The sequence below is a fragment of the Lissotriton helveticus genome, chromosome 5_1 (genome assembly GCF_964261635.1).
Source record: "Lissotriton helveticus chromosome 5_1, aLisHel1.1, whole genome shotgun sequence".
Taxonomy (NCBI): Eukaryota; Metazoa; Chordata; class Amphibia; order Caudata; family Salamandridae; genus Lissotriton; species Lissotriton helveticus.
The window spans coordinates 1,107,489,047-1,107,515,452 of NC_136065.1; the positions used below are offsets into that span (position 1 = coordinate 1,107,489,047).

General features: G+C 41.5%; 1 protein-coding gene across 1 annotated transcript in view; it reads left to right on the forward strand.

The window, feature by feature from the left end:
* Positions 1 to 26,406, forward strand: part of LOC144753513 (VPS10 domain-containing receptor SorCS3-like) — a 2,605,581-nt gene that overhangs the window by 2,560,665 nt on the left and 18,510 nt on the right. The window contains exon 26 of the mRNA XM_078641177.1: positions 4,151 to 4,311. Within this exon, the coding sequence (XP_078497303.1) occupies positions 4,151 to 4,311 (161 nt within the window). The remainder of the gene's footprint in view (positions 1 to 4,150; positions 4,312 to 26,406) is intronic.

Consider the following 26,406-nt stretch of genomic DNA (forward strand, 5'->3'; position numbering starts at 1 on the left):
TCATTATAAAGCATGATTAATAAGACCAGCATTGATACACATCCATATCTCCACCCAAAGCATAACGATCAGGAATAAAAATCAGGAATAAGAATCAGGAATAAAAAGGGTGCTTTAATGATGTCCATGGAATAGCATCATTCAATCCCAATGTGTCGCTGTGTAACTTAAACACCCGCTATTTTTACCCATCTATTAGGAGACCTGGGTTAGCGAAATGCATGTGCAGCAACCATATTACAAAGAATGCTCAGGAGAATGGATTGCACGATATACAATGTTCACTTCAGCCCTGGCTGATTAGAGTATGAAAGGTGTGTTGAAAAATAAAATAGAGCAGCCAATCATCAGTAGTAGGATAACAAATGGAAAAAAAAACCTTATAACCTGAGCAGCAAAACTCAAAATGAGCAGGAAGAGGGATGTTTGGAAATATTCACTAAGTCTGGGCGGTGAACTCCACTCTGCTCGCGGTGTTTATAGAGATTTCCACACTGTGCGTTACGCGTAGATCGCAAAGTTCCAAAAAACTGACTTTTTTTCCCTCTCTCGCATTCGTCAACGTCAAGTTGGCAAGCGAGAGTGAGGAAAATCCACCTCTTGGTAAGAGTTTTCCTCATTTGCGTTCGGCAACATCAAGTTGGTGAGCGCAAGTGTGGAAAATTAACTTACCAACGAGATTCCTCAATGCAGGCAGTCAGATTTATCATTGCAAGTGGTTGTGTATGCTCGCAACCGCTCGCATTGAGAAACTGTCCGCTCACATTGCAAAAGCTGGCACTCAAGTAAAAATCTACTCGAGCTGCAGAAAGGAAGCAGCTCCCCTTTGCGCTGTGCATGGTGCCGTTCGCGATGATTGCACAGTGCAGACAAGAACCTGGCACTAAAAATCACCGCAAACAGCATTAATCCAACGCACTACGCCGCTTGCGGAGCTCCTCGTAGCGCGGCAGAGTATTTTTTGCACTTCGTGTAGTTCCGCGTAGCAGAACTCCATGAACACCGCCCAGGCTTAATATTCACCATACCGTGTGATACCAACACCATGAAAGTAAAAGCATTGGATTTAGTCTGAAAAAAACATCAGATAATGACTGTATTTGCACCATGTGACCATGTGTTGTATGATTGTACTGTTTAACAAGAGCTAATAGTGAGTTCTGGTGCAGGCAAGAAACAGATTACTGGTACATTTTCAAAAAATTATAAGTTGTGTTTAATGAGTTCCAAAGATCATTTGATTATTTTTTAATGCATTGAAGGATCTTGAAAATCTTTTACTATCTGTTAAATAGTGTTTATGAATGTTTAGCAAGGTATACAGTTATGTTTTGAATCATGAAAACATATAAATACAATTCTGGTAACCCATAAAATAAAATTCCCAGTGAAGAAGTTAAGCTGAATAATGAAAACTGCTTTATACTGTGCCGTTACAAATACCTTGTGATGGCCTGTTCTTTAAACTAAATATTTATCTGATAGATAGCAAAAGGAAACATCAAAAGCAACTCACTTGAAATAATTTAATTTATACCAAAAAACAGTAAAAGGTTATATGCATTTTGCTGTCATGTAAGATATAGTCTCTCCTATTCTCTGACATATTCTCAAAAAACTTGTTATGGGCACTCAATTCCCATTGTTATCCGATAGTCTTATTATATTAGCTTGAAATTGTTGAAAGGCCCTAAATCTTCACCAATTAGTCGTTCTAGTTTACCATGTTTAACCAATGAATGACGCTTAAATATGTGGCACTTGTCACTACATGTGAATCAACTGTTCATAATTAAGCCTTGCAGTCAAAATGACTATCAATGTGCCCAATAGCACCAGGACATTTTATATAATCTACCTCCCCCTCTGATCTGACACTGCTGAAGTGCTTTTGGTAGTAGCCTTTACAACCATCAAATGATTCATACCAATATGGTCAGTCTCTGTTTAAGAATTTAAAGCCTATTCTGTGCTCCTACATCTATCAATCCTAAACTGTGGCATTCTATCGCCATCTCATTCTTTCTACCCGCTGCTGACTTGCTCACTCCCATACAATGCCAATATCTACATGCAGGCAAACAAAAAAATATTCCAGTCTATAAACATAGGCACATACGTGTGGTAACACATTAGTCATGCTCCTGGGAAACGGTCCATCCCAAAACTTTGTAACTATTTAGTAGACTTTGGAGAACTTTTTTTTTTTTTTACAATGGGTGAAATATAGAAAATGTCATAATCTATGTGACACTTGAATTTCACAATATTTCATAAGCTTTCACAAGCATAAAAGCTCAACATTTCACTTGCTTTTCACACACGGGAACTGGGTTTGAGATGCTGCCTAGTACCTTTCTGAAAATGCTGTAAATATACAAAAACATTTAATTTTGTGAAGAAAATAATTTCAACAGCCTTTATGTCTCACACCTTCCTCAGCCTACCATATAATCCCTTTCTCAATAAAACGTACCAATAGTTTGTTGTTCCCTTAGGCTTTCCATATTACAGTTAATGCTACAGCCAAATAGCCACAAAATGACCTAGCTTTCTCCATAACTCAGCTAAATAAAGCTTTAAGGGCCAGATGTACGACCAATGTAAATTGTGACTCCCAATTTGCGCTCAATTGCGAGTCGCAATTTATAATGTACAACAGTGTCTCAGACACTGTTTGCGATTCTCAATGAGGTCACAAATTGCATGCCTCATGAATATAAATAAGGCACTTGTAATTTGTGATCCCATTGAGAATGGCAGGCAATCCCAGGTATGGTGACTAGGCCTAATGGTGACCCCTACCCATTTGCAAATGCATTACCAACCTCTTAAAGAATGTGGTAAATTGCATGTGTTTTGCGACCGCAAAACATTCATACATAGGGCTGAGAGTTGGATGGACGCCCTTGAACGCCCCTTCCTAAATGCGAGTCGCTAAACACTATTTTGCGAGTCGCAATTTTTTGTGACTTGAAATATAGTGTTTGTACTTGGCCCTATCAGATTTTGCATGCGCAAATGGGTCACAAACCCTTTGCGCATGCAAAATCTCATCGTACATCTGGCCCCTACTGCCTATTCAGTTGACCTGTGGCTAGCACCCCCTCCTCCCAGTGCCAGGTTCCATAGATTTCCACTGCCACATCACGTTTCATGGCATGATGTGGGACATTTTTTTGGGGGGAGGCATTGCATGCTCCATCCTTCCTTTAGGAGGAAGTGGGATGGGGCCAGGATGCTCTTGTTACTGTAGCCTTTGTCCAGACTCACACCACAGACTAAGGGCCTAATTACGATGTCAGGTGGACTTATGTCCGCCTGACACTGTATCGAGCTAGTACCGCCCGACCTTAGGTCGGCGATTCTAACCGCAGGATTATGATACAACTGCCCTTCGATCGGTCACAAACATACATTGTACAATGGAAGCTGGTGCAGTGGGCAGAAAAGGCCTGCAACAAAAGCTTTCATTGTAAAATTGATGTTTTGAAGCATCCCTGCACCGTGTGTCAGGCACCACATGGGACAGAGATGTTGAGGATTGCACCATAGGTGCTCCCAAGACACCATAGCGGGGGACAAAGTGGGAAGGGGCCCTGCTATTGGCCTCAAAGTCACTTCCTGCCTACCTTTTCATGGCAGGGAGAACGCCATGAAAGGGCAGGCGGAAAGTGCCATCTTAATCCCGACAGTGGAGCCGAGCCTGGCTCCGCTGTCATTAGGGGATTATGGTGCCTTCTGACGCACTGATGGGTTCCTTGAGCACGTTGGAAGCTCTGCGCACAGTTCCTCCACCCGATGCCTATGCCCACCGCGTTGTAATGCTTCAGGAGGTCCGCACGGGCAGGTGTCGAAGGTCTGACACTGATTTGCTGTTGGTGTCAGTCCCACCTACATCATAATCAGCCCCTATGTGATGAATTGTCTGGGACCACTGTTTCCACTGCAGGTAATCCCTAGTGCGGGAAATACTGGCCTAGTTGGATTGGTATTCCAGCCTGAGATATCATCCCAGGCCAATTGAAATCAACCCCATAAAGACCACTGGCTGCAATCTGCCTTTGCATGTGCTGTGATTACAAAGTGCTGGATCTTTACTCTAAAACCACAGCTCTAAACCTAACCATATTGTTTCTTTTTGATACAGGAAAATCCCATGGATTAATATTTATGCACAAGTGCAGCATGACAAAGAACAAGAGATGATTGGCTCGGTCAGCCAAAGTGAAAATGCCCCCAAAATTACCCTCAGCGACTTCACAGCACCAGAGGAACTATCAGAGAAAGAGCGCGATACGCGAGTTATAGGTAAACAATCACAACCATTTGGTTATGAGGGCATCCTTCTTTCAAATAACTATGTACCTCTACGTAATAAAGCTTTTTTACCCATTCTGTGTCGGTGGAAGCATATACGGGTCTATACTGAGTAATGGCGCATCTTTTAAAACGTATGCGATATACACAGATGCCTCATTTCATGAACTGTATGATTATTTGTGCATCCCTCCATGTCCTTTGTGGGGCAATCATGCAGAATCAGTACTTCCATCATTCCTTCATTTGTTCCTCATTTAAGTACGCTGTGAGCTGAAGAGCAATGCTGCGCGTGTATGCTAAATTCTCACAGTAGGGGCACGTGTTAATTCCTTGCAGCATGCGGTGCTGCTGACAGCAGAAGCATGGAGGTGAAATAAATATAAAACTGCATTTCATGCTCAGCAGCACATTGCTAAGTAGAGGGAAATTAGAGAGGGCTCTTTATGAATTACCTTTACGGGCAGATATAAGTACATTGAACATTTCCTAATTGGAAGCGGCATAATGCTAAATGCACCTAAACATTCGAACTTTTGAAATATTATTTGCCAGTTTTTATTGTCTAGGGAAATATTACGATAAACAGGCAGAGGTGCTCCACTTCTGTATTTATACCTTCATTTAGAGTAACTACTGCTTCGGGCAGAAACAGAGGGTTTCACCTGAAGCAGTATTCCCGGGTAAACAGTGTTTCTAGGTACTTCATGACTTAATCTAGACTCCTGCTCAGGCTGCAACAAGATACTGTTTGTCCCTTGTGCAGGAGAACGTGCTTACAAGATGAAATCTCCCCTCTGGTTATATTTGCTTCATCTATTTTTTTATATTTTATTTATTCAATTATACCGCATAAACAGTATTTCTTCATTTATTACAGCAAATCAAAAAAATCACCTGTTGTCTGATTTTGCAGAAGCATAACAATTGAGCGTGCATCAACACAAATGACTTCCTACGTGTATAGTACGGACAGTGCATGGTCACTGCTTGTACTTTCAGGGATCCAACTAATGAATGAGATAATGGTCAAAAAGAATACAATCAAGTAGGATTTTGCCCAGAATGCTAAAAGGGAAATTTTAGGTACCTTTTCACCTTTGCTGGAAGGGGCAGGATACAGATGTGTATCACACATTGTGTGACATCGGCAACATTTTGATGGCCGAGGGTGGACTCTCAATTTGACATGAAAATACAGGGTCATTAAAACTGTCATACAAATATGCTGTCCCTGGTGGAGGTCAGGTGCCTATACCAGCAATGTGCACCTGCCCAACCAACTGCCAGTTGAGCTAATTCCTACATCTGAGTGCCATTGTAGGCCTTCATGCTTTTTCAGAAGTACTGAGGCCCCGAGAAAGGTGAGTGGTCAGAAAAAGAATCCATCTTGAAAGAGTCCTCAGGCTCTACTGCAAAGATAGAGGGCCTTATTTATGAAGGCCTTGCGCCACCGGTACGTCACTTGTTCCCATTTTAAAAGTGACGAACCGGCGGCGCAAGGCCTTCATAAATAAGGCCCAGAGTATGTAACAGAGGGGTACACTTGTTCAGATACATGCAGTTTGGTCAAGCCATGCTACCTGTATATATTCCAGAAAAGCCTAGAATATCTTTAGAAGGGGACCTGCTGCCAATTATGTGCTAAGAATGGGACTGCAGCCACAAGGCTGACAGGAGTATGGCTTCATGGCTGCAAGTTTTGCAATTGGACAATCACAAAGGACGAAGTGATTTATTCTTGCATGGGACATACCCCTGTATGTAACTAGAGGATCTGAATTGGTGCTTTCATGATACAGATGATGTGATCCCACTAGTGGCATCCAAACGTGCATGCTGACCTCAAAAAGTATCAAGAACAGTCAGTACTCAGGCGAAAACAGCACAATGGATATTTTTGAAAAAGGTCTAGGACACAGAGATAATTTTAGATTATGCAGATGAAGATTTACTATATCTTGATTGCAGGACAGAACACACGTGATACAACCTAATAAGATAAGCAGTGGAACACTCAGTCTCTGATCATGATGAACATGATATTGTGTATTTTGTGCACAAAAAAATGGCATTATGCTCTGTGAACAAAATGCACATCCTTACACCTGTGGAAAACCCAGCAATACTCGCCAGAACAAACTATTTGCTCATGCATTAATGGGAAATAATCAGTGAATTGCAACAAAGTTATCGTAGAGAGGAGTGGAAGAAGTTCTCAGGTTTGGAAGAACCTTGCAAATTTCAACATATCCTGAAATATGCCAAACACTGTGTGATGAGGATTCTATAAAAAAGATGTTGGGAGGAAAAGCAGTGAGGAACTATTTGAAGTAAAAGTTTTCAGCAAAAAAAGTTGGTGCTAAAAAACATTAACCAAGGCTTCACTGGGGAAAAATTCTCCCCCGGCCTATTTTATGAATGGTAAACTTTATAAACCTTGCCCAATTTTTATAAGAGGATCTAAAAATTGCGAACTCCAATATTTGTATAGCTTGAAGTATATTATGGAAGATATTTTCCATGATCAGTGAACAAGCATGCATTTGTTGACACACTTGCGTATAGACATGGCTGTTACTTACACAGCGAGCAAAATTCCATTGCATGCTCAACTGATCATGAACGTCTATGCCCTGTTTAGTGAAGCGAGACTTTCGTACACTTTATGGATGTGATTTGGTGCCAAGATATATAGGGGGTGCTGCCTTTTGCTGCTTCTTGTATTAGTGATTGCCCCCTGGCAACTCCTGACTTCCTATAATCAATCAATCCTTGCCTAGGCTGTTGTGGATAATTTGTAAGCTGTGAGTGTGACAGTAAAACTTAACCCTGAGGAAGCATCTGACAAGTGGATATTAAATTCAAAGTAATCAAACTAGAAAAAACCTTTGTGAGTATCATTTCTGAGATGATTATGCATCTGTTCCAAATTCAGGGGTGTGAATCGTTTGCCTAAATTTATTTCTCTAAAGAGTTTATTCCAGCAATATTATGAAACCCTTAATGAGGTGCTTAAAAAGTATTTTTCCTTGAAGGTATGCTCTTGGAATTTAAATGGACTGGGAGGAAAAACAAATGACCTTGAACTAACAGCTTTCCTCAAACAATTAGACATTATACTATTTCAAGAGACTTGGTCAATTTCATCGGACCACATAAATGGCTTCAAAGAAATTCAACAACATGCCATCAAAAGAGGTGCAACGGGCAGGGCCGCGGAGGTCTATCGATTTATTTGAACACCAGCATCCCATGGTCACTTAAGTCAATCGAGTCAGGTCAAGCATGGATCCAATGTATCAAAATCACCCTCCCGCCAGACCCCAGTTCAGGACTACAGGATACGCAAGAGTGTCGGTCACTGGTCATATGCAATATCTATATACACCCGGCATCTAAGTGCAAATTAGAGAAAATTCTGACCCTTAAAGCACTTCTCAAATCCTTGCAAGTCACGTACCCACAGGCTGGTTTGGTGGTTTCTGGAGACCTGAACATGTTCCTACTACAAACAGATCCCGCCTACGATATCCAACAAACCAAGCTGCACGGGAAATCAATCCCCCCAACAATAACAGACCATCGCAAAAAAGACAAAAATGGTAAGATGTGCGCCCAAATGTTGGCCGAAATCGGACTGATTACTTTGAACGGCCGATTCTCGCAGGACCAGCCGGCATCCTCGACCAGAATTGTCAAAAAGGCTCAATCAATTCTGGATTACACTATGGTGGACTTTGAGGTATTCCAAATAGTAGACAACTATAGAATAATCCATAAACTGGAGAGCGATCACAGCCTACAAATAATAGAGATCAGATTACAACACTCAAGGGCCCCAGCAACCAAAGATCTGACTGTAACCCCGGCCCTTTACAATCTTAACCGGTTAGCTTGGAACGGAAAGAATGTAGGTGAAATCATGGTTCATGTGAAAACTATGTCGGCAGAAGCCAAAGATAAACACCCTCTAGCATACCAGGATAACTGGGAAAAAATGACCGAGAATCTAACTGACAAATTTGGTCAACAAAATCAGAATAACAAAAGAAAACCCTATAAGGTACACCAAGCTCACCTGGGAGCAATAGGGAGTAAAAAAAGGATTTTCAATCAGGAAGTCAGAAAACTTAAAGGGATAGACACAAAGAGGGGTGACGACATCAAGAGGCAAATATATAACCTAAGGCAAACATACAAAAAAGAAGTATGGACTGTAATAAAAAATAATAAACAGAAATCTGGCTTAAAATATTAGAAGCCAGTAAATCCAATAACAACAGGAAATTCTGGGCAGAAATTAACAAAGTAGCCAATGGAGTAGCCCTCGATTTTAATGTAAACATACTACAAGAAGACTGGATCCACCATCTAGAGCAAACACAAATGACGCATGCGCACGTAAGGAACCGACATCTCCTCACCCACCCGCTGAATGAACAGCATGAAGAAGATCAAATCTTTGGTGCAAACTGGATTACGCAATGCCAAGTCCAAATGGTCTTGAAAAAATTGAGGCCAAAAGGTGCGCCAGGTCCGAACGGCTTGCCTAATGGGCTTTTCAAACATGATCAATCATTTTGGGCAGAATACCTCACCCCACTGTACAATCACGGATTTCAATCAGGAAGTATTCCCTCTTCATGGAGAGGGAGCATTCTGCACCCAATCTTCAAAGCAGGCGCGCGCACAGATCCAGCGAATTACAGACTGATTGCGCTAATTGACGTAGAGGCCAAGGCATATGCATCAAATCTCCTGAAAGCATTGGAAGATTGGGTTAGCCGCAACAACATCCTCCCAATCACCCAGACAGGGTTCAGGCCTGGAACCAACACGTCATGTAACTTGACAGCGCTGAATCTTCTTGTCGACAAAGCAATGGCCAAATCTACAAAACTGTACACCTGTTTTGTCGATCTAAAAGCAGCGTTCGACACAGTACCAAGGGAGATCCTATGGGGAAAAAATGGCCAGCTGGGGCATACCTCCGAAGTTGCTACGGGCCATTATAAATCTGTACTCATCCACCTGGGTTAAGATAAAACTTGGCAATGGGGACAGAACAACATCAAAAATCACCACCCACATCGGCCTCAAGCAGGAATGTGTATTGGCCCCCACGCTGTTCAACATCTTCACTGCGGACCTCGACAAGAGCATCTCAGAGATCCAAAGTGACCCGCCAAATTTAGCCCAATACAAAATAAGGAGCATGCAGTATGCTGACGATATAGTCCTTTGCAGCCAAACCCCGCTGGGTCTCCAACGCGCTATAACAAGGCTGCATGAATACACCTGTACGCATGGGCTGCATTTCAACTACAAAAAAACGAAAGTGGTCTGCTTTGCGTCTCAGCCAGGGCAGCAAACATTCAGATGGCACATCGCTGGAAACAACATAGAGCAAAGTGCCACCTATAAGTATCTGGGAGTACTGGTTGATTCAAGATGGTCATTAAGAGAGCACACCCTGTACAGAAAAGCCCAGGCAAATAAATTGTGGTTCGCCTTAAACATACTAAAAACAAAAATAAAATGTCCTTCTAATGAATACCTGCTGAAAGTGATTGCTGCCAAATTTTTACCTTCCTTTACGTACAGCTCCGACCTATATAGAGGCAAAGACGCAAATTTCCTGAACCTCCAACAGTCAGTGTTGTTTAAACACCTTTACCAAATCCCGCAGTTTGCATCACAGGCGCAGGTACGCCTCGAATTCGGGTTACTAAACCAGCACCAAGCCAGACACGCCACCACAATAAAAACGTGCTGGAAACTAAGAGCAGCTCAAGGGGACACGCTGATGGGTTACTGTTGGTCTGAAATTAACAATCAAGCAAAAGGAAAGAAGGCATGGAAAACAACACTGGAAGAAGCATTGAAAAACTTAAACATGCAAGAGACGTGGAACACCAAACATACCTTTGCGGCCTTTAAAAAAGTAGCCAATGGTGCTGCAAAACATAAATCCTGGATTGCTGACAAAGCAGCATTGGCTAAGAAAAAACACGGCTGGATGGTACTGGCTACGTATGAGAGATGCGTCCCGCAACCGTATCTTGTTAACTACATAACACCATCTACGCAACAAATGCTACTACGACTGCGGCTGGGAACCTATATCTCAAAAGATCAGATCCCGGCATGGCGGCAAACATGGCCAACAGCACTGTGCATACTTTGTGGTCTCTCAGAAGAAACATTGATTCACGTCCTGTGCATCTGTCCCTCTCTGAGCAACTTGAGACGGTATTATCTCCTTCAAATATTCCGCCTTTTCCAAATCAGAACCTGTCGGTCGGCAGTCATGTTAGTAATGAACAACCAACAGCTGCAGATAGCCTGCAGGGCCACCAGATTTTTTCAGAAAGCGAGCCTCCTACTGCTGAAAAACGAAAAAGAGGTGATCAATGGGACAACACCCCAAAGTCTTAGTGAAACAAATGACTTTGAAGTTAGACAATGAAAGATAGACTTTATTACTCCAAAAATGGTTATCAGTCTGTAGATGCATTTTATTTATTTATTTTATGTAATAAGCTCCTTTGAAATTTACTCTTTTGTAAAGGTTTTAACTAACCATACACAATAAAATGTTACTTACTTGCTTACGTATTTTTCCTCTATCATGTTTGAGGTAAGCATATATCTCGCACAGAAAAGTTGCTTGAGGTCAAGAGCAAACTGGGTAAAGCAGAAAATGTCTAGCCTGAAGAGAAACTGTCTCCTAGAGAGCCATTTACTATTCAAATCAGCCTTCCATGAGCAAATTTCTTGTGGAATTTGTTTTCATGCAAATGGCTAGAATGTCTATGTTGTCTGGTCATGTGAAATTAAGAGATTATGGGAGATCACATCTGCACAATGAAAAATACGCACACTCCTATCGGCTACCCAGGACTATACAGTAAAGTAAAAAACAATATTACCATATGAACCATAATACAATACAAACTATTGTAAATAATATTCCAGCATAATAGGCAAACACTTAAAAAACTATACAAAATGAATATTTGTTTTGTGGAGAGAAAGGTGTTTGAGATCTGCTGGCATTATACCAAAGTTATTTCAGAAAGAAAGTAATCATATTAGAGGATACCAAATTCCTTTTGTTCTTTTTTTGTAGTGTCAAGCATGGGGTTATTCCTTTGTGAGGGAGTGTTCCTGCCTAAGCAATTACTCTACTTTGTCTAGGTCAAACCACAGTTCTAAAAGAATGTCTGCTCAACCCCTGGTTGAAAAATAGAGACAAATTTAGTGTGCAAGATCATTATAATATGCTAAAGGGAATCTGAGATATTAATTTGTAAGGTTTTAATGCAAAAAGTGAGAAAGAAAAAAAATGTCTTTATTCAAAAGGTACTGTTTATTACTGTTTACAACCTAGGTTTGATTTCAGACTGACAGCGATAGAGCAGAGGTCTGATACACAAAGTGGGTCGTTAAAGTTATTATCTTTTAACTTAGTCTATGAAATAAAGATCAAAATTTTGCAGTGGGACAAGATCCAAGACTGTGTTTGACCAGGGTGCCTCAAAGCTGCATACTTCATGGTGGAGCTCCCATTTAAGCTGTTGTTTGGTGCCAAAGGCGCAGTGTGTGGCAAACCTCGATTTTGTAGCCAATAAGATCACTTCTTATGTTCAGTAGATTTACTGCATCATCCTAGTGGGACAAGGTTGGGAGCTGTAGCCAGGCAGGACTCCACAAGGTCTGATACCTTTTTCCTGGAGGTCCCACTGAACCAGTTTTTAGTGCATCCGAAATCTCAGAGTGCGACAAAAATGTTTTTCTTGCCCCCTAGGGTCTGACCTTCCTCAGCAAGCATTCCTTGGCATCTCCAAGCCAAAAGAAAGTAGTGCTAAATGTGTTATTTGTTCTGACAACTGTTACTGTGCAGTGAAAAAAACTAATGACTTCTAAGTGGTTAGCAGTTAACTCCCATCTGCTTATTCTAGGCTTATAGGCAGGCTATGGTACCCTGGGGATGAGTTTTTAACTCTCCCAGCACAGAAATTGTATTGCGACACTGGAGGGGCTAGGTAGTAAAACTGGTTTAGGCCAGTTTTGGCCCAGCCTGCATAAAGTACATTTTTATTAAGATTATTTTTAACTTAAGTTGTCAAAAACCTGAATTTGCTATTAAATCAGATTTTGAAAATTAAGAAATTACTTTAAGACATTTGCCAGGTGAAGGAAGGAAATAAAGGTGTTCATCCCATTTAGGCATGTTCAGGCAAAGTCTACTCATCGACATTGCTTTTTGCTTTATTTCACTTTAGCGGCACAATTATCCCAGTATGCAGTGTGCCCTATTTTATATATTAGCACTCTGACATCTGGGCTTAAAAGCACACTGCAGAGGTGACTTAAAATATAAGCTTTTTTCTGCAAAGCAAACACACTTTCCTCTGCAGTGTATCACCACAGTGCATTTAATCTGCAGCCCAGGTAGAACACAGTGGTTTAACTGCTAGACATATATTTTGTCCTATATGTGGGTGCTGTAAATACACAATTCAGCCCTCCTGATATTTAGCTTCCATGCAATAGGTGCAGTTTCTGCACCATCTACAATGATGTTTCAGGATAATTTGAGTATAACAATTTTACCAATATCATCTTAGGGCCAGAACACATGCACTGTGCCACCTGAATAGCAGTGTCACATTGAACAAAACTCTAATACCAGCAAAAAGAGGGTCCACAAAAAGGTGAATCATCTGTAGTGACCAAGCAGAAAAGGCAAATTTGGTTCACCTTGAATCCAAGTTGTCAAAAATATAAGTGATCAGAATTGAGGAAGAGTTGTAGGTCAAATAATGTGTTTATGAAACCTATGCATGTGAATAGATGTGTATGGTTACAATGCATATTATAGCGATTCATCGATTTAATTTATTGGGACATCCCCTGACCTTTGTCTTGGTGGGGGTTTAAGATTTCCATGAATCTAAAGTCAGATGACTCAGTTAATTATAAAATAATTACTTGCTTGATATCCTTTATTAGTGAAAAAATATTCATGGAAGATAGTGAAAATTATTATATTTTGCAGTTTCTGCTTAAACACAGAAATTATGTATGACTAGGTGTCCTCTTGATCAGCAGAGAAATTAAGCTTAGAACATTCTGTTGGCTTAGCGGTATGTTTCCATGTGCAAAAACCTCTTATTCTGAAGTTCATAAAGCAGTATAGTAGCTTTACTACCTATTATACAAAACATTTTCTGGTGTTACTTAAAGCTCTTGATAAGTTACTAACATTATAGTGATGCTCAAAGACCAAACATAAGATTTTATGGGCAGTAGAGGTAAATACACATGTTTAATAATGGTTTGAAGGATTGTATAGGAAATTATAGAAATACCATCCTGGTGAGATAGGATTTGTCACCACCTTCATATGACACACAATAAATGTCATTCAGCAAGCTGACAAACTACCCTGATGATTTCTTGTCTTCTGAAACTGTTTTCCTCAGGTTGCCTTTATCTGAATGCCATGCAACTACTGTTTTCTGAGGAAACCCCAGCAATACACTCTTCTTGCTTCCCTAGAAACTCATCTCTCCAATCTTTTATTCGTCCTGTTTCCATTTGAACGAAGCTGCATAATCCCTCTTCCTGCTCCTTGGCCCGCATGTATGCATTTTCTTTCAACTTCCCAAATTCCCTTTTCACTTTTTCTTTAACTCACCTTTTTAAAAATATGTCACCTTTATTTTTTTGTAGCCTAGTTTCTTCTACCATCACAAAATTACCCCTCTGGTCTTTCTTTCATGTACCCTTCCTGTTTCCCTTTGTTATTCTGGTTTATACTGTCCATCTCCGATAATGTAGGAGTTCTTACTGCTCCAAATAGTTTATGAATTCTAAAATGCTTTGAAGGATTTTTAAATGTAATCAAAAACCCAGGATCCTATCCCAAGTCAGGTACATGTTTTGATAGCAAATCTTATTCTTTTAAGGGGTTTTTGGAAATGGATTGTCCTCGTTATGTGAACTTTGGTATGTGGATATATGCCAGCATTTTGGTAACAGGCCAATATTCTCCTATGTCGCTGCTCATTAAAATGAAGGCATATCCTTATGAAAATATACTAGTTAATCTGCTAAATGATATGTAATTGTTGAAAATTATTCTTGGGAAGAGCTGCATGACTTTTTTCGCGGATCGAATTTACATGACCATGCTTTAGATATTGAACCTGTAATGGATGCAACATGCAAGCATCATGACTCCATGCCCTCAATAGTGGTTCAAGGGAGACATTTTATCATGTCTATTGAAAGTATTAAAAGTGTCCTGTTATAATTGAGGGTTTCTCACCTCAATATAGTATACACAGGCCCTACATCACAACATCACAAATTTGATTATAATAAACTATGTTGTAATAACTTCTGCAGCTGAAGCACAGGAAGCCTGTAAGAAAGCCCAAGGAGCCACAGTTTTTAAATATATTTTGATAGAGCCTTGTGTTGTGGGTAATAAGTTTTCATAATGAAATTCATTTCTCAAAATATAATTTGTGAAATCCAGTCCTTTTTTATGAAGTGTTATATTAGAAAACATACTAGTTCCTAGTATGCTTTGAACTCATTCTTACGGGACAGTTTCCCAAGGTCTGGAAAAAGGCATCCATGTTTCCATTGATACAAAACTGTCTCCCCTAACAAGGCAAAAAGTTACCACCTTATCTCACATCAGTCAATGGCAGCCAAAATCTTAGAAATACATCTGAACCCAGAACTGTCAGTCTTTCTAGATAAAACCGAAGTTCTGGACGGTGAGCAATATGGGTTCAGGAGGAAAGATAGTACAGATTGCACTTTGATAGTCACCACTGAGGAGATTAGATCAATTGTGGACAACAGAGTGGTGGTCCTGCTGGTTCTTTTCGCAGCCTACGACACTGAGTCACACTGTGCTCGGAGATTGTTTAGACAACATGGGTATTAGAGGGTTGACACTCAATTAGCTGTGCTCTTTTCTCTCTAGCAGAGAACAATTGGTCTCTCTTGAAGAGTATACAATTAAATCCTCCCTACTGTCCCACTGTCGTGTGGCATTCCACAAGGATCCTCTTTGAGCCTCACCCTCTTTAAACTTATGTGGTGCCCTTGGCCAGGCTTATTCGCTACTTTGATTTTTCTACAATTTCATATGCACACAATACACAAATTGTGGTGTCAATTTCAAGAGATGTTGATGACATTGCCAAACATTTCAATAACTGTATGTGCGAAGTACGTAAATGTACAAAAATATAGACAAAAATAATACTATTATACACTAATATAAAAAAATACAAAACAATCATACATATATATATATATTACCTACTGGCGGTCGCCAGTAGGTATATATAGTTAGGATTTTTTCTCTATGGGTTTTTTGAAAATTCTATGTCTAATAACTTTGGCGTTTGTGGACGGAATCGGCTGAAATTTTCAGGAAAATGGCACATTTTGTTTCTGAGCAGCCCTTGAAAATTTGGGGGGGGTTCGTCCAGTGGGGGCCGAGAAAAAAGGGGGGTCCCAAAACGTGTTTTTAACATTGAGTTTTGCATAGGGCGGTTGGCCTCACTTTTAGCCCGAACCGCTGAATGGATTTGCACGAAACTTGGCAAAATTGTAGGGACTGGTAGCCCGATGTGCCTTTTGTAGGTCTCAATATATGTGCTCCAGTGGATTTTGAGAAATTAACGTTTAAAAAAAGATATATATCTGTAACAGCGGACCGGTTAGCGCTCTGGTTCGCGGACTTTTCGCGCAACGGAGCTTTGTGAAGCGAAGCTGATTGGTTCTCCGGCGTCTGTCAACATTCCAAACAGTCCGTAGCGGCCGCCATCTTGTCTCTCGGTAGGATCGAGAGACAAGAGGAGGTCAAAACAAAGGGGGAAATAACTATAAGGGGGCATAGTAGATCCTCGCTGACCCCCTAGGTTTGATGTGGAGGTTTTAAAAGGGCCCCGCGGGGCAAAAAAAAACCAAAATAATAATAATCGAACGGCTGAATGGATTTGCACGAAACTTGGCAAAATATTAGGGACTGGTAGCCCGATGTGCCTTTGCTAGGTCTCAATATATGTGCTCCAGTGGATTTTGAGAAATTAACGTTGAAAAAAAGATATATATCTGTAACAGCGCTCCGCTTCGCGTACTTTTCGCGTTACGGAGCTTTGCGAAGCTGATTGGTTCTCCGGCGTCTGTCAACATTCCAAACAGTCCGTAGCGGCCGCCATCTTGTCCCTCGGTAGGATTGAGAGACAAGAGGAGGCCAAAGCGAAGGGGGAAATGACCATAAGGGGGCATAGTAGATCCTTCCTGACCTCTTAGGTTTGATGTACCATTTTGCCAAGTTTGGTGTAATTCCGTTCAGCCATTCAGGCTGTAGACGTATGTAAATGTCCTATGGAAAATTGCATGGGGAAAACACATTTGAAAGTGTTGAAATTTAGAACCAATTAAAATGTTACTTTGGTTTTGTATTTGTGTGTGATGAAAGTTAATTGGTTATGTATATATGTCAAATGAGAGGAAACCACAGCCATTTTGTGATACTACTGTCTGAGGTATATTTGTGAGGAATTTTTGGTGGTGAATTTCTGGTGTTTGATTTACACAGTACTAACACTTCTGCTACTTTTAAAAAGGTGAGTTGTTAATTTGTAAGGGGAACTATGTTGTACACTTGAAGATAATTTGAAAAATGTTTTCTGTTATTTATTTGCAGTCCTTCTGTTATACTAAATACTTGATGAAGTTAGTTTTATATTATGTATTACTAAAAACGATAAATGAAAGTGATTATTTTTTTCTGCAATTTACAGCAAGCAATTTCAAAATAAAATGGCTCACAATGAAGAGACCGTGGCAATTTCTTTTGAATTGTCCACTACATTGATTGAAATTGAGAGCACCAATAATGAAATATTGTCACAAGGAGGACATGACTTGTATGATTCCATTAGATTGATTGAAATGGACAGCACCAAGAATGAAATATTGTCACAAGGAGATGACTTGAATGATTCCACTACATTGATTGAAATTGAGAGCACCAATAATGAAATATTGTCACAAGGAGGAGATGGCTTGTATGATTCCATTAGATTGATTGAAATGGACAGCACCAATAATGAAATATTGTCACAAGGAGGAGATGACTTGAATGATTCCACTACATTGATTGAAATTGAGAGCACCAATAATGAAATATTGTCACGAGGAGATGACTTGAATGATTCCACTACATTGATTGAAATGGACAGCACCAATAATGAAATATTGTCAGAAGGAGGAGATGACTTGAATGATTTTTTTGATCAATCTCTTGATGGCGAATTTATCGAGTGTTTGGAGACCATAGAGTTACAAGAATCATCATTGCAGACTTTTAATGAGGAGATTCCAGATGAGATGATTGAAGAGGAAATTACTGATGAGGACATGTTACTAGTTGTTTCAAATTTAGAAAATTCTGAAGAATAAATTTATATTTAGAAATCAAAAATTGTTTGAGACATTATTTATTTTTATTTTTAATTTATGAGGTTGTAGCGAAGTGATTGTAGTATAAAATGAGACTTATAGTATAGAGTGCAACATTTTTATGTTACATGGTAAGTTTACTCATATTTACTTCCCTTCTGCCACTATATTATCTCCAATGTGTATTTGACATGTCTTCTTCATCTCCGGCCTCCTTTCTCTCAGTGTGTGTCTCCGATGCATCTTATCGCTGGTATTTTGTGTAATTACAGAAGAGAGTAAAATAAAATAGTTCGGAACGTGAAAAGGGGGCAAAGTAGAGTACTCCTCACCCCCTAGGCCTTTTTAGGCGGTCCCAAAAGGATCAGTTTCTGCTTTCCTGAGAGATTATGGTATGAGTTCCATATACCACAATAACTTGCATTACAACATGCAAGATATCTATCTCCTATTACCAACTTTTGGAGATATTCGCGCTAAGCGCGAATATCTCCAAAAAGTAACACCTGCCCTGAGCAGTTCTTAGCCATGTTATCCAATGGGAGGTGGATAACATGGCTAAGAGTATTAGCTCGGTAATGCATGAATATCGCTGAGTTTTTAGCGATATTCATGCATTGCGGCCGTTTATTATCGCATTTGCGATAAACCTTGATAATAGTAAGGTTTATCTTCGATAATTTCTGACGATGCTTAGTGGTAAAAAATTGGTTGGTAAGCATCGTTAGCGATAAATATCGCTTAACTTTGGTAATATGCCCCAACGTCTGTTAACGTTCGATTCGAAGGAAATGAGGAAGTGTTGAAAAACATTGTCTGCGCCATCTTGCCTTTTTTGAAATGCCACACTTTTGTCGTGCACGGCAGCCATTTTAGATGTCTTGACCAGACCCACTCTCTGCACGCTGTCGATTCGTAGCATGGCTCCTCACCCTCGTAAGCATCTCCCCCAGGCACTGGTCACCACCGCTCTCTGTCTTATGCATGGGCAATAAACCTTCCCCCATCTGCGCTGCTCTTCCCTGAGAATCACACTCTGTGCCCGCCCGACACCTCCCTTTCGCCCTATTCACTACCGCACCCTCTGACACTCCTCTTCCTCTGTGTCCGATTGTCCAGGCTATCAGCTAGCCCTGCAGATGTAGTTTATGGCCCCAGCTGTAAAGAATCACCCTTCTTCAAAGGAGTTATAGTAGATCAAGGCCCACACCCGATGTGATCCGTCACAGCACACGCGTTCCTACTATCTGAAAACCATCCTGTATTGTGATTGGGGAGGGGACCGAGCCTGAAGCGGAAGATTCCAGGAATGACTCTTTGTACATCAAAGTTTTTACAATTATGTGTCACATTAAAAATATATAGCACTCCAACAAAGTAGTAGGAATATAAAACTTTAATAACATATAAATATATACAACAAAACAAAAACAGTAAAAACATTTAAACAACGAAGAGACCGTGGCAATTTCTTTTTAATTATCCAATAGATTTATTGAAATTGACAGCACCAATAATGAAATATTCTTGTCAGTAGCGGTCTGTTGTGCGAATAGTTCCAAGGCAGCAGAACGCGCTGAAATCTAGATGGCACGAAAGTGATGTCTAGTAAGTTGCCGCCCAGCAAAAAACGGCGTGGGGCGCCGCGGGGGTGAGTGAGTCCAGTAGGCACCACAGCTATTCTTACCGGCATTGCAGAATTACTGCTGGGGACAATGCCTGTGCTGTAGCAGGGTCACAGCAGAAACAAAAAGGATTCTGTTGAAGATGTTGTTGGTTTTCAATTTGAAAACAGTTCTGGTGTCAACTGCTATGCTAATGTAGTGGTTAATGTTTTGTTTTCTCTAGAAAATGTAAAAGAGGGGGAGGCAGTCCAAAGTTCCGTTAAAAGGGCAAAGGAAAGGATCGGTGGTTTGAACTATCAGTCAAAAAGGGGAGGGGGTGCAATAATTTTTCCTACCGGGTCACACTGTGCTTTCACCGGAAGTGAGGTCTGCAGGATTGTAGTAATTCAAAGTGAGGCTGGCGCCAGCATGGGAGCGCCGACGTCCCGCGGATACAGTTTCGTCACTCCACGGGCGATCATGGCAGTCATTCCCCATCGGGGGTCGGAGACTCCCGCGGCTCCTCTAGAATCTTCAAGGTCGTGGAGGACTACGGTGGTGGAGTCAACCAGTGACCGGGCCATTTCTTTATGTTGGGCCCGCTCTTGCCAGGTCGACCGCCATTTTGAGAGTTCGGCAGCTACCGGCGATCGCGGGGTCACATGAGCGGACGGGCTCCACCCTGCCGGGCGAGACGTTGCAGCATGGCCACAGTGGAAGAACCGTTATCTAGGTCGTTCCGAAACTGTGCAGCACTGTAGTTGTTAGGATGCCACCGCCTGGAGCGCTGAGGGTGCAGCTGGGAAGCCTCCACCTGGGGAGGCGGGAGAGGCCTGTTCGCACCGTCTCTCCCTCCCAGTGCACCCCACGGCGTCTCGCTTGAGATTTGTTATGGCCGGACCAGGCGATGAGGACGAGGGGGGGGTCGGAGGCATGTGCAAGACATCCCCCTCCAGTGTTGTCGCAGCCATTATAAAAGAAAGAAGTGTCCCGTCCGTCTTCGGGCCGGGCTTCCGGTGGATGTCGGCCGGACGCCCCTGGCTCTGGCCCCATGAACGGGTTTCTTGGTTTATCGGCTGCAGCCGGATCCCGTCGGCCTCGGCCCCCCGACCGTTGGTGGTCGGACCGGAAGAGCATGTGGCGGGACTACCTGCAACTCTCAAGGGCCACCGCGGCCGGACTGGGAGAGAGAGGGGAGGGTCGAGGAGACATTCCCCCCCCCTGCAACTGTTCAGCGTTGTAAAGGCAATCCCCTGGCCGGGTCCCGCTGGTCTCGGCCTCTCCTCCGGCTACACCCTACGTTAGGATCTCCTGGCCGAGGCGTGGCAGCAGGACCTGCCTTATATGGGCTGCTCCCGGCTGGGCGTAGCCGGAACCCTGCCCCACCTTGGAAGTTTCCAGAGTGGGGGTGGATGTTCTACTGACTTGCATTTTCCCTAGTCTATCGATTTTTTTGGCGTGGCAGGCGGTGGGACAGCGAGGGGTGATTTGGTTTCTCTTACTGTTTTTCTGGTCTCTCACCACTAGCATATTTTAACGTTTTCTTGTTTCTAGGACATTAATAGGTTTTATCATTACGTTATGTTATCGTTTCTTTGTTCGTTGTTTAATAAAAGTTCATGTTCATCAGTGGCCTACTGATTTTCGTTTTCCTATTTTTTTCTTTCCAGGTTGTTTCATGGTAAAGTTTCTGTTAACAGGATACAGTGATCACTTCGTTATTATTGCATATGTCCTTTTCACTAGGGGTGCTCTCTGGTCGGGCCAGATGACGTATCTCTAGTAAATGGTCCGGGTGAAAAAGGTGCATCAATCAGTGGGGAGTAGATAGGCATGACAGATTACAACGGGGGAGAACGGTCCGCATTACGTACCTTTTCACTACTTGCAAAGATTTTCCTATGTTTATTTGCAAACAGGGAATACCTCCAAAAAGAACTAATTCCCAAACAGTCAATGTTCGGACAATCAATCAATCAATGAGGAATGAAATAGGTACGACGTGTTAAAGGCTTGCGTTACCTACCCTTCACTATCTGCAAAGGGAGATAGAATATTCCTATTCTTCCTCGTTTGCAGGTAGAGAAGATCGTTAAGAGAATTAACTTCGAACAATTCAATGCTCGATTGAAACAATCAACAAGGGGTACTGTGAACACAAATGAACGCCGCTTATATACATACGCATTGCTATTTTCAACAGGTTGTTCCTAATGTTTCTATTTTAGCGAGGTCAAAAGAGATTCCATTAGTGGCCTACTGATTTTGCTCGATTCCTTTTGTTTTTTTACACGATTTTTCGCTATCTGCAAAGACTAAACAGAGTATTGCGACTCTGTGCTTGTTTGTAAATAGAGAATGAACCAAAGAGAACAATCAATCAAATGGAGAGAGAAGCAGGCACGACGGATTACAAAGGGGGAAAGGGCTGCGTTAACTACCCTTCACTATCTGCAAAGAGAGAGTACTCCTAATAGAAATGAGGGGTGGGGGGCAGCAATCAAAGCAGATCAGTGTGCATAAACACGAAAAAAAAAATTCTTACCACGTACTTGACATTCGACAGCTTATGATATTTGCTATTAAAAAACCATTGAAATTCACTGAAAAAACCATAGGTTATAGACCATATATAGTTAGGAATTAGCATTTACAAAACCTTGAAAATTCACTGAAAAAACCATAGGTTATAGACCATATATAGTTAGGAATTCGCATTTACAAAACCTTATTTTACTCACACAAAACAATTGAAATTCCATATATAGTTAGTTGCACTAACTATATATCGCGCACCCGCAATCCACTGCTGATGATGTCACATATTACATCATTCATGACATGGTCAGTGACATCACTGATGACATCACTGAACCCTTTAGTTCACTAGAGTACCATACACCTAGGTATTTTAATTATTAGATACTGCTGTATGGTATCCCCCTAACATATAATTGACAGTAAAAACATTTTAGTTGATTATTTATATATATATATATATATATATATATATATATATATACATTCACTGAAAAAAACATAGGTTTCAAGCAGGTTATAATTTGAGATGGCATCAGTGATGTCATCAGTGATGTCACTGACCATGTCATGAATGATGTAATATGTGACATCATCACCAGTGGATTGCGGATGTACAACTAATTATAACAGAGGAATTTTAATGGTTTTGTATGAGTGAAATGTCCAGCTAACTATAACACATTCATGAAAACTATGGGTTTTTTCAGTGAATTTCTAAGGTTTTTTATATGATAATTCCTAACTATAACCTGCTTGAAACCTATGTTTTTTTCAGTGAATTTCGAAGGTTTTTTAAATGCTAATCCCTAACTATAATGCCCCTGAAACCTATGTTTTTTTCAGTAAATTTCAAAGTTTTTTTAAATGATCATTTTTAAATATATTTATTGTTATATTTTTTTATATTTTTCAACTAAATGTTTTTAATCTTTTTATTTTTAGATGGGTTTTTTTAAATTACATTACACATATTTTTTTTCCAAAAAATAAAAATTATCTTTTTTTATAATTTGATAGTGTTTAAAATATACTTAAATTATTTTTTTATTATTATGTTTTCCTTTTTTTTGGAGTCATGCACCCAAAGCATACCCTGCTCATTCACTGCGCGTCATGTGTCTGCCATTTAAGGGTTGCTGTACAGGATCCGCGTAGGGTACGCGATGAGTACGAATTTTTAAACGCGGAAAATATGCGACTTGTATGAGACTTCTGGTGCATATGCGAGATGTACGTATTATGCATCGAGACGGACGCCTGGTAGGGCGTGACGTCGTATGCATATCGGACGCGGTAGGTGTGCGTCTCCCAGGAAACGTATTAATGTTCAAAAACGTACATATATGTAATATAAATATTAGGACAAGACATTATCTGAGCTAATTATAAAATAATATTCTTTAACTTTCAAAAAAGTTACATTAATTTTAAATGCAATTTTACGAAGTCGCGCTGGATGCAATGCGGGTGTGAGCTGCATGCGCGCCCCCAACGCTGACCCCATGTGACCAGAAAAAAGAGATTTGACTGGTTCATTACACTTCCTATTGTAAGTATTGAAGGACCCACCCATTTCAATCACTTGTGTTAGACCTTTCTTGGGAGAAGACCTCAGCTACCAAGAACTGTTGTTTTTGTTGATCACATGCCTGTTTCATCTTAATATTACAAAATGGCTTCAAATCAGCCTTCTTCTGATTCAGAGCAGTCCAATGAAGAGGGGTTTGTTCCTGAACCACCACGCCCCAAGAGATTTGAATCAATTGTCTGGAGATTTTTTACATCCCCAGAAGGATTGAAGAAAAGAAATGCCACAAAGGTAACCTGCAACATTTGCAAGACAGTTCTATAAAGAGGAGACCCCAACAAAAAATATTCTTGTGGAACTGCCAGCATGTTTAAACATCTGCACAGTATGCATCCAGTCAATCTGGCAAGAGAGGAGTGCAAGAGACTGCAACAGTCTGGACCACCATCACCTCAAGTTGCAAGCACTTCTGGGGCGTCCACTTCGACATCTACTTTGGACATCTGGCCCCAACTGGCACATGCTAATATTCATTGCAAAAAATGCAATAGGTTGCTTTGCTATGGGGAGCAATCAGTTGATTTGGTTTGAAGGGCTCTGGAGAACCATCATTGTTGGACTGTTTTTTTTGCCCTAAAGTTCATTGTTTTGTTCGTCCCGTTCAGTTTTTTTGTCCATTAAAAAAAACAAAAAAATCGTTAAAAAAAACAAAAATAAATACAAAAAAAAAAAAAAAAAAAATTATTTTCAGAATTACCTACTCTGGTTAAAAAAAGAACTAAACCTGTTATGCTAGTGTGTGAAAGTTTAGATGTATGTATGTGTAGTGCATAATTGACTGAAAGAATGCATTTTTAATATGTGGTGAATACATAAGTGCAGAACTATAAGAAACTGCTGCAGCATGACACTGTAAACTATTTAGCTACAGCATGCTGCGGTATTTCCAAAGCACAGGGATGCAACATTTGTACATAAATATGTTGCAAGCCTGTGCTTCCCTCTGCACACCTGCTTAAATTGCAGCCATGTGGTGACACATGCACCCTTACACCATAGTGCAAGAATGTCTGTGTCATGCAGAGATTGGTTTTGTGCAGCAAGGGACACCTTTCTGCACAAAAAGAATGAGAAGAGGCATTTTTCACCTTCAATATATGCTGTGCACTGTTGCATATTTTGAAAATGAAAAAATGAAAAGTGAACACAATTCTCCTTGATGTGCTTTCCTACACCAATTGGAGGATGGTGCAGCATTCACAAACATGGTCATATTTATAATGTTTGATAAAACTGGATATATGTCTTGTTCTATGACTGCTCTGTGCAAACACGCACAGCAAAATCTATAGAACACCTTTTCAATGGATAGTGCTGTGTATGATGAGATTGTATTTATTTGAGCTCCTTCACGCTCCGGATTATGCCAGTTCTGAAAATGGCTGGCGCCAACCCACCGTGGCATTAAGAAAGTGGCATTTTACTCGCCGCCAAGCTTAAGACTACACTTTGGTCGCCAAGCCAAATGCCCTTGCAGCCGAAGGGCTTAACCAGGACGCCCAACCAAGCGCGAGCCGTCCTCCACATTTCCCATCTTGACGACAAATTAGGCCAGCCTCCCGAAGCCTAGAGATTGACGGACCCTATGATGGCGACCAACAAGGACCACCGTCCGCTCTGCTCCAACAACGCTAGTGACTCCCGGCCCACTCTAAGGTACCAGACCCGCTCCTAGCCCCCTGGCGCAACCACTCTTACACAGCAGTCCACTTTACGCCGCTCCACTACTTGCTCCTAGCCTCCCGCAGTAACAACTCTTACAACGTAGTCCACTCTATGCCCCCACTCCTCTTGCCCCATGGCACTTTCTCCCCCCTTCAGTAAACACCACTATGCCTTAGTCTACTCTGGCTCCCTTAGTGCTACCAGATCAGGGGAGCCTTGCCCCCCATCTTAAGCTCATCCCGCTTACACAATACGCAATCATGTCACCAGACACGCCAGTCTCCGTCGAACCACCCATGTCGATCCACATGAAACCACACAGCGCGAATGCCTTTGCCATTAGCTTCCCTCCGAACCTCTCTCCTAAAGCGAGAAGGAATCACAAACATAATCTAATTAGACAACACCCAGAAACGCTATTTGTAGACATGTACTACAGCTCCTCCAAAGGGCAGGTGAAGATGGACCTCATCTTCCACACAAATAGACCAGAGAGTTGGAACACTAATCTAAGAACACAACTTCACATATCTAAAACGACTGCCACCTCACATAGCTGTAAACTGACGACCTCTCTTCCCAACCAGGCAATCAGAATAGGTAATACATCAGTGACCATTTGCGCAAATGGCACAGTTTTGATACAGGCCAACAACAATAACTTGGAGGCCTTTGACTCCCTCTTCCTTACTCTTCGCTCCGCTCATCTGCACTCTCTTCGTCACGCTCCACCCCAGCCCCCTCCCCAATCAACCGGCCCCACCAGGAGAAGCAATTATCTACTTCTACTCCTCTGATGAGACCCCCTAGCCAGCCCCCCAGAAACTCCTCCCACTCCCCCGTCCCCACGAACCATGACAATGAAGATCAGTCCTCAATGCCCCCTCAATCCCATCCTCCCCAACATCACCCCATCATCCCACGGGATCGGTCGACTGACCCCTCTTTATCGCCCGAAGAAGAGCAATCCCCATCGCCTCCACATTCTGCCTCAACAGCACAACTTCATCCCTCGGGCTCGGTCATTGAACCCCCACAGCACTCCTGTAGAATCATTGAGAAAGAGCCCACGACTAATCACCCTACCAAGGATCACTAACAGAGTCAGCCAGGCGGACCCACTCAAGAGGAGACCACACAAGGCGACCCAGACTCCCAGCCTCGAGACATGGCTCACCG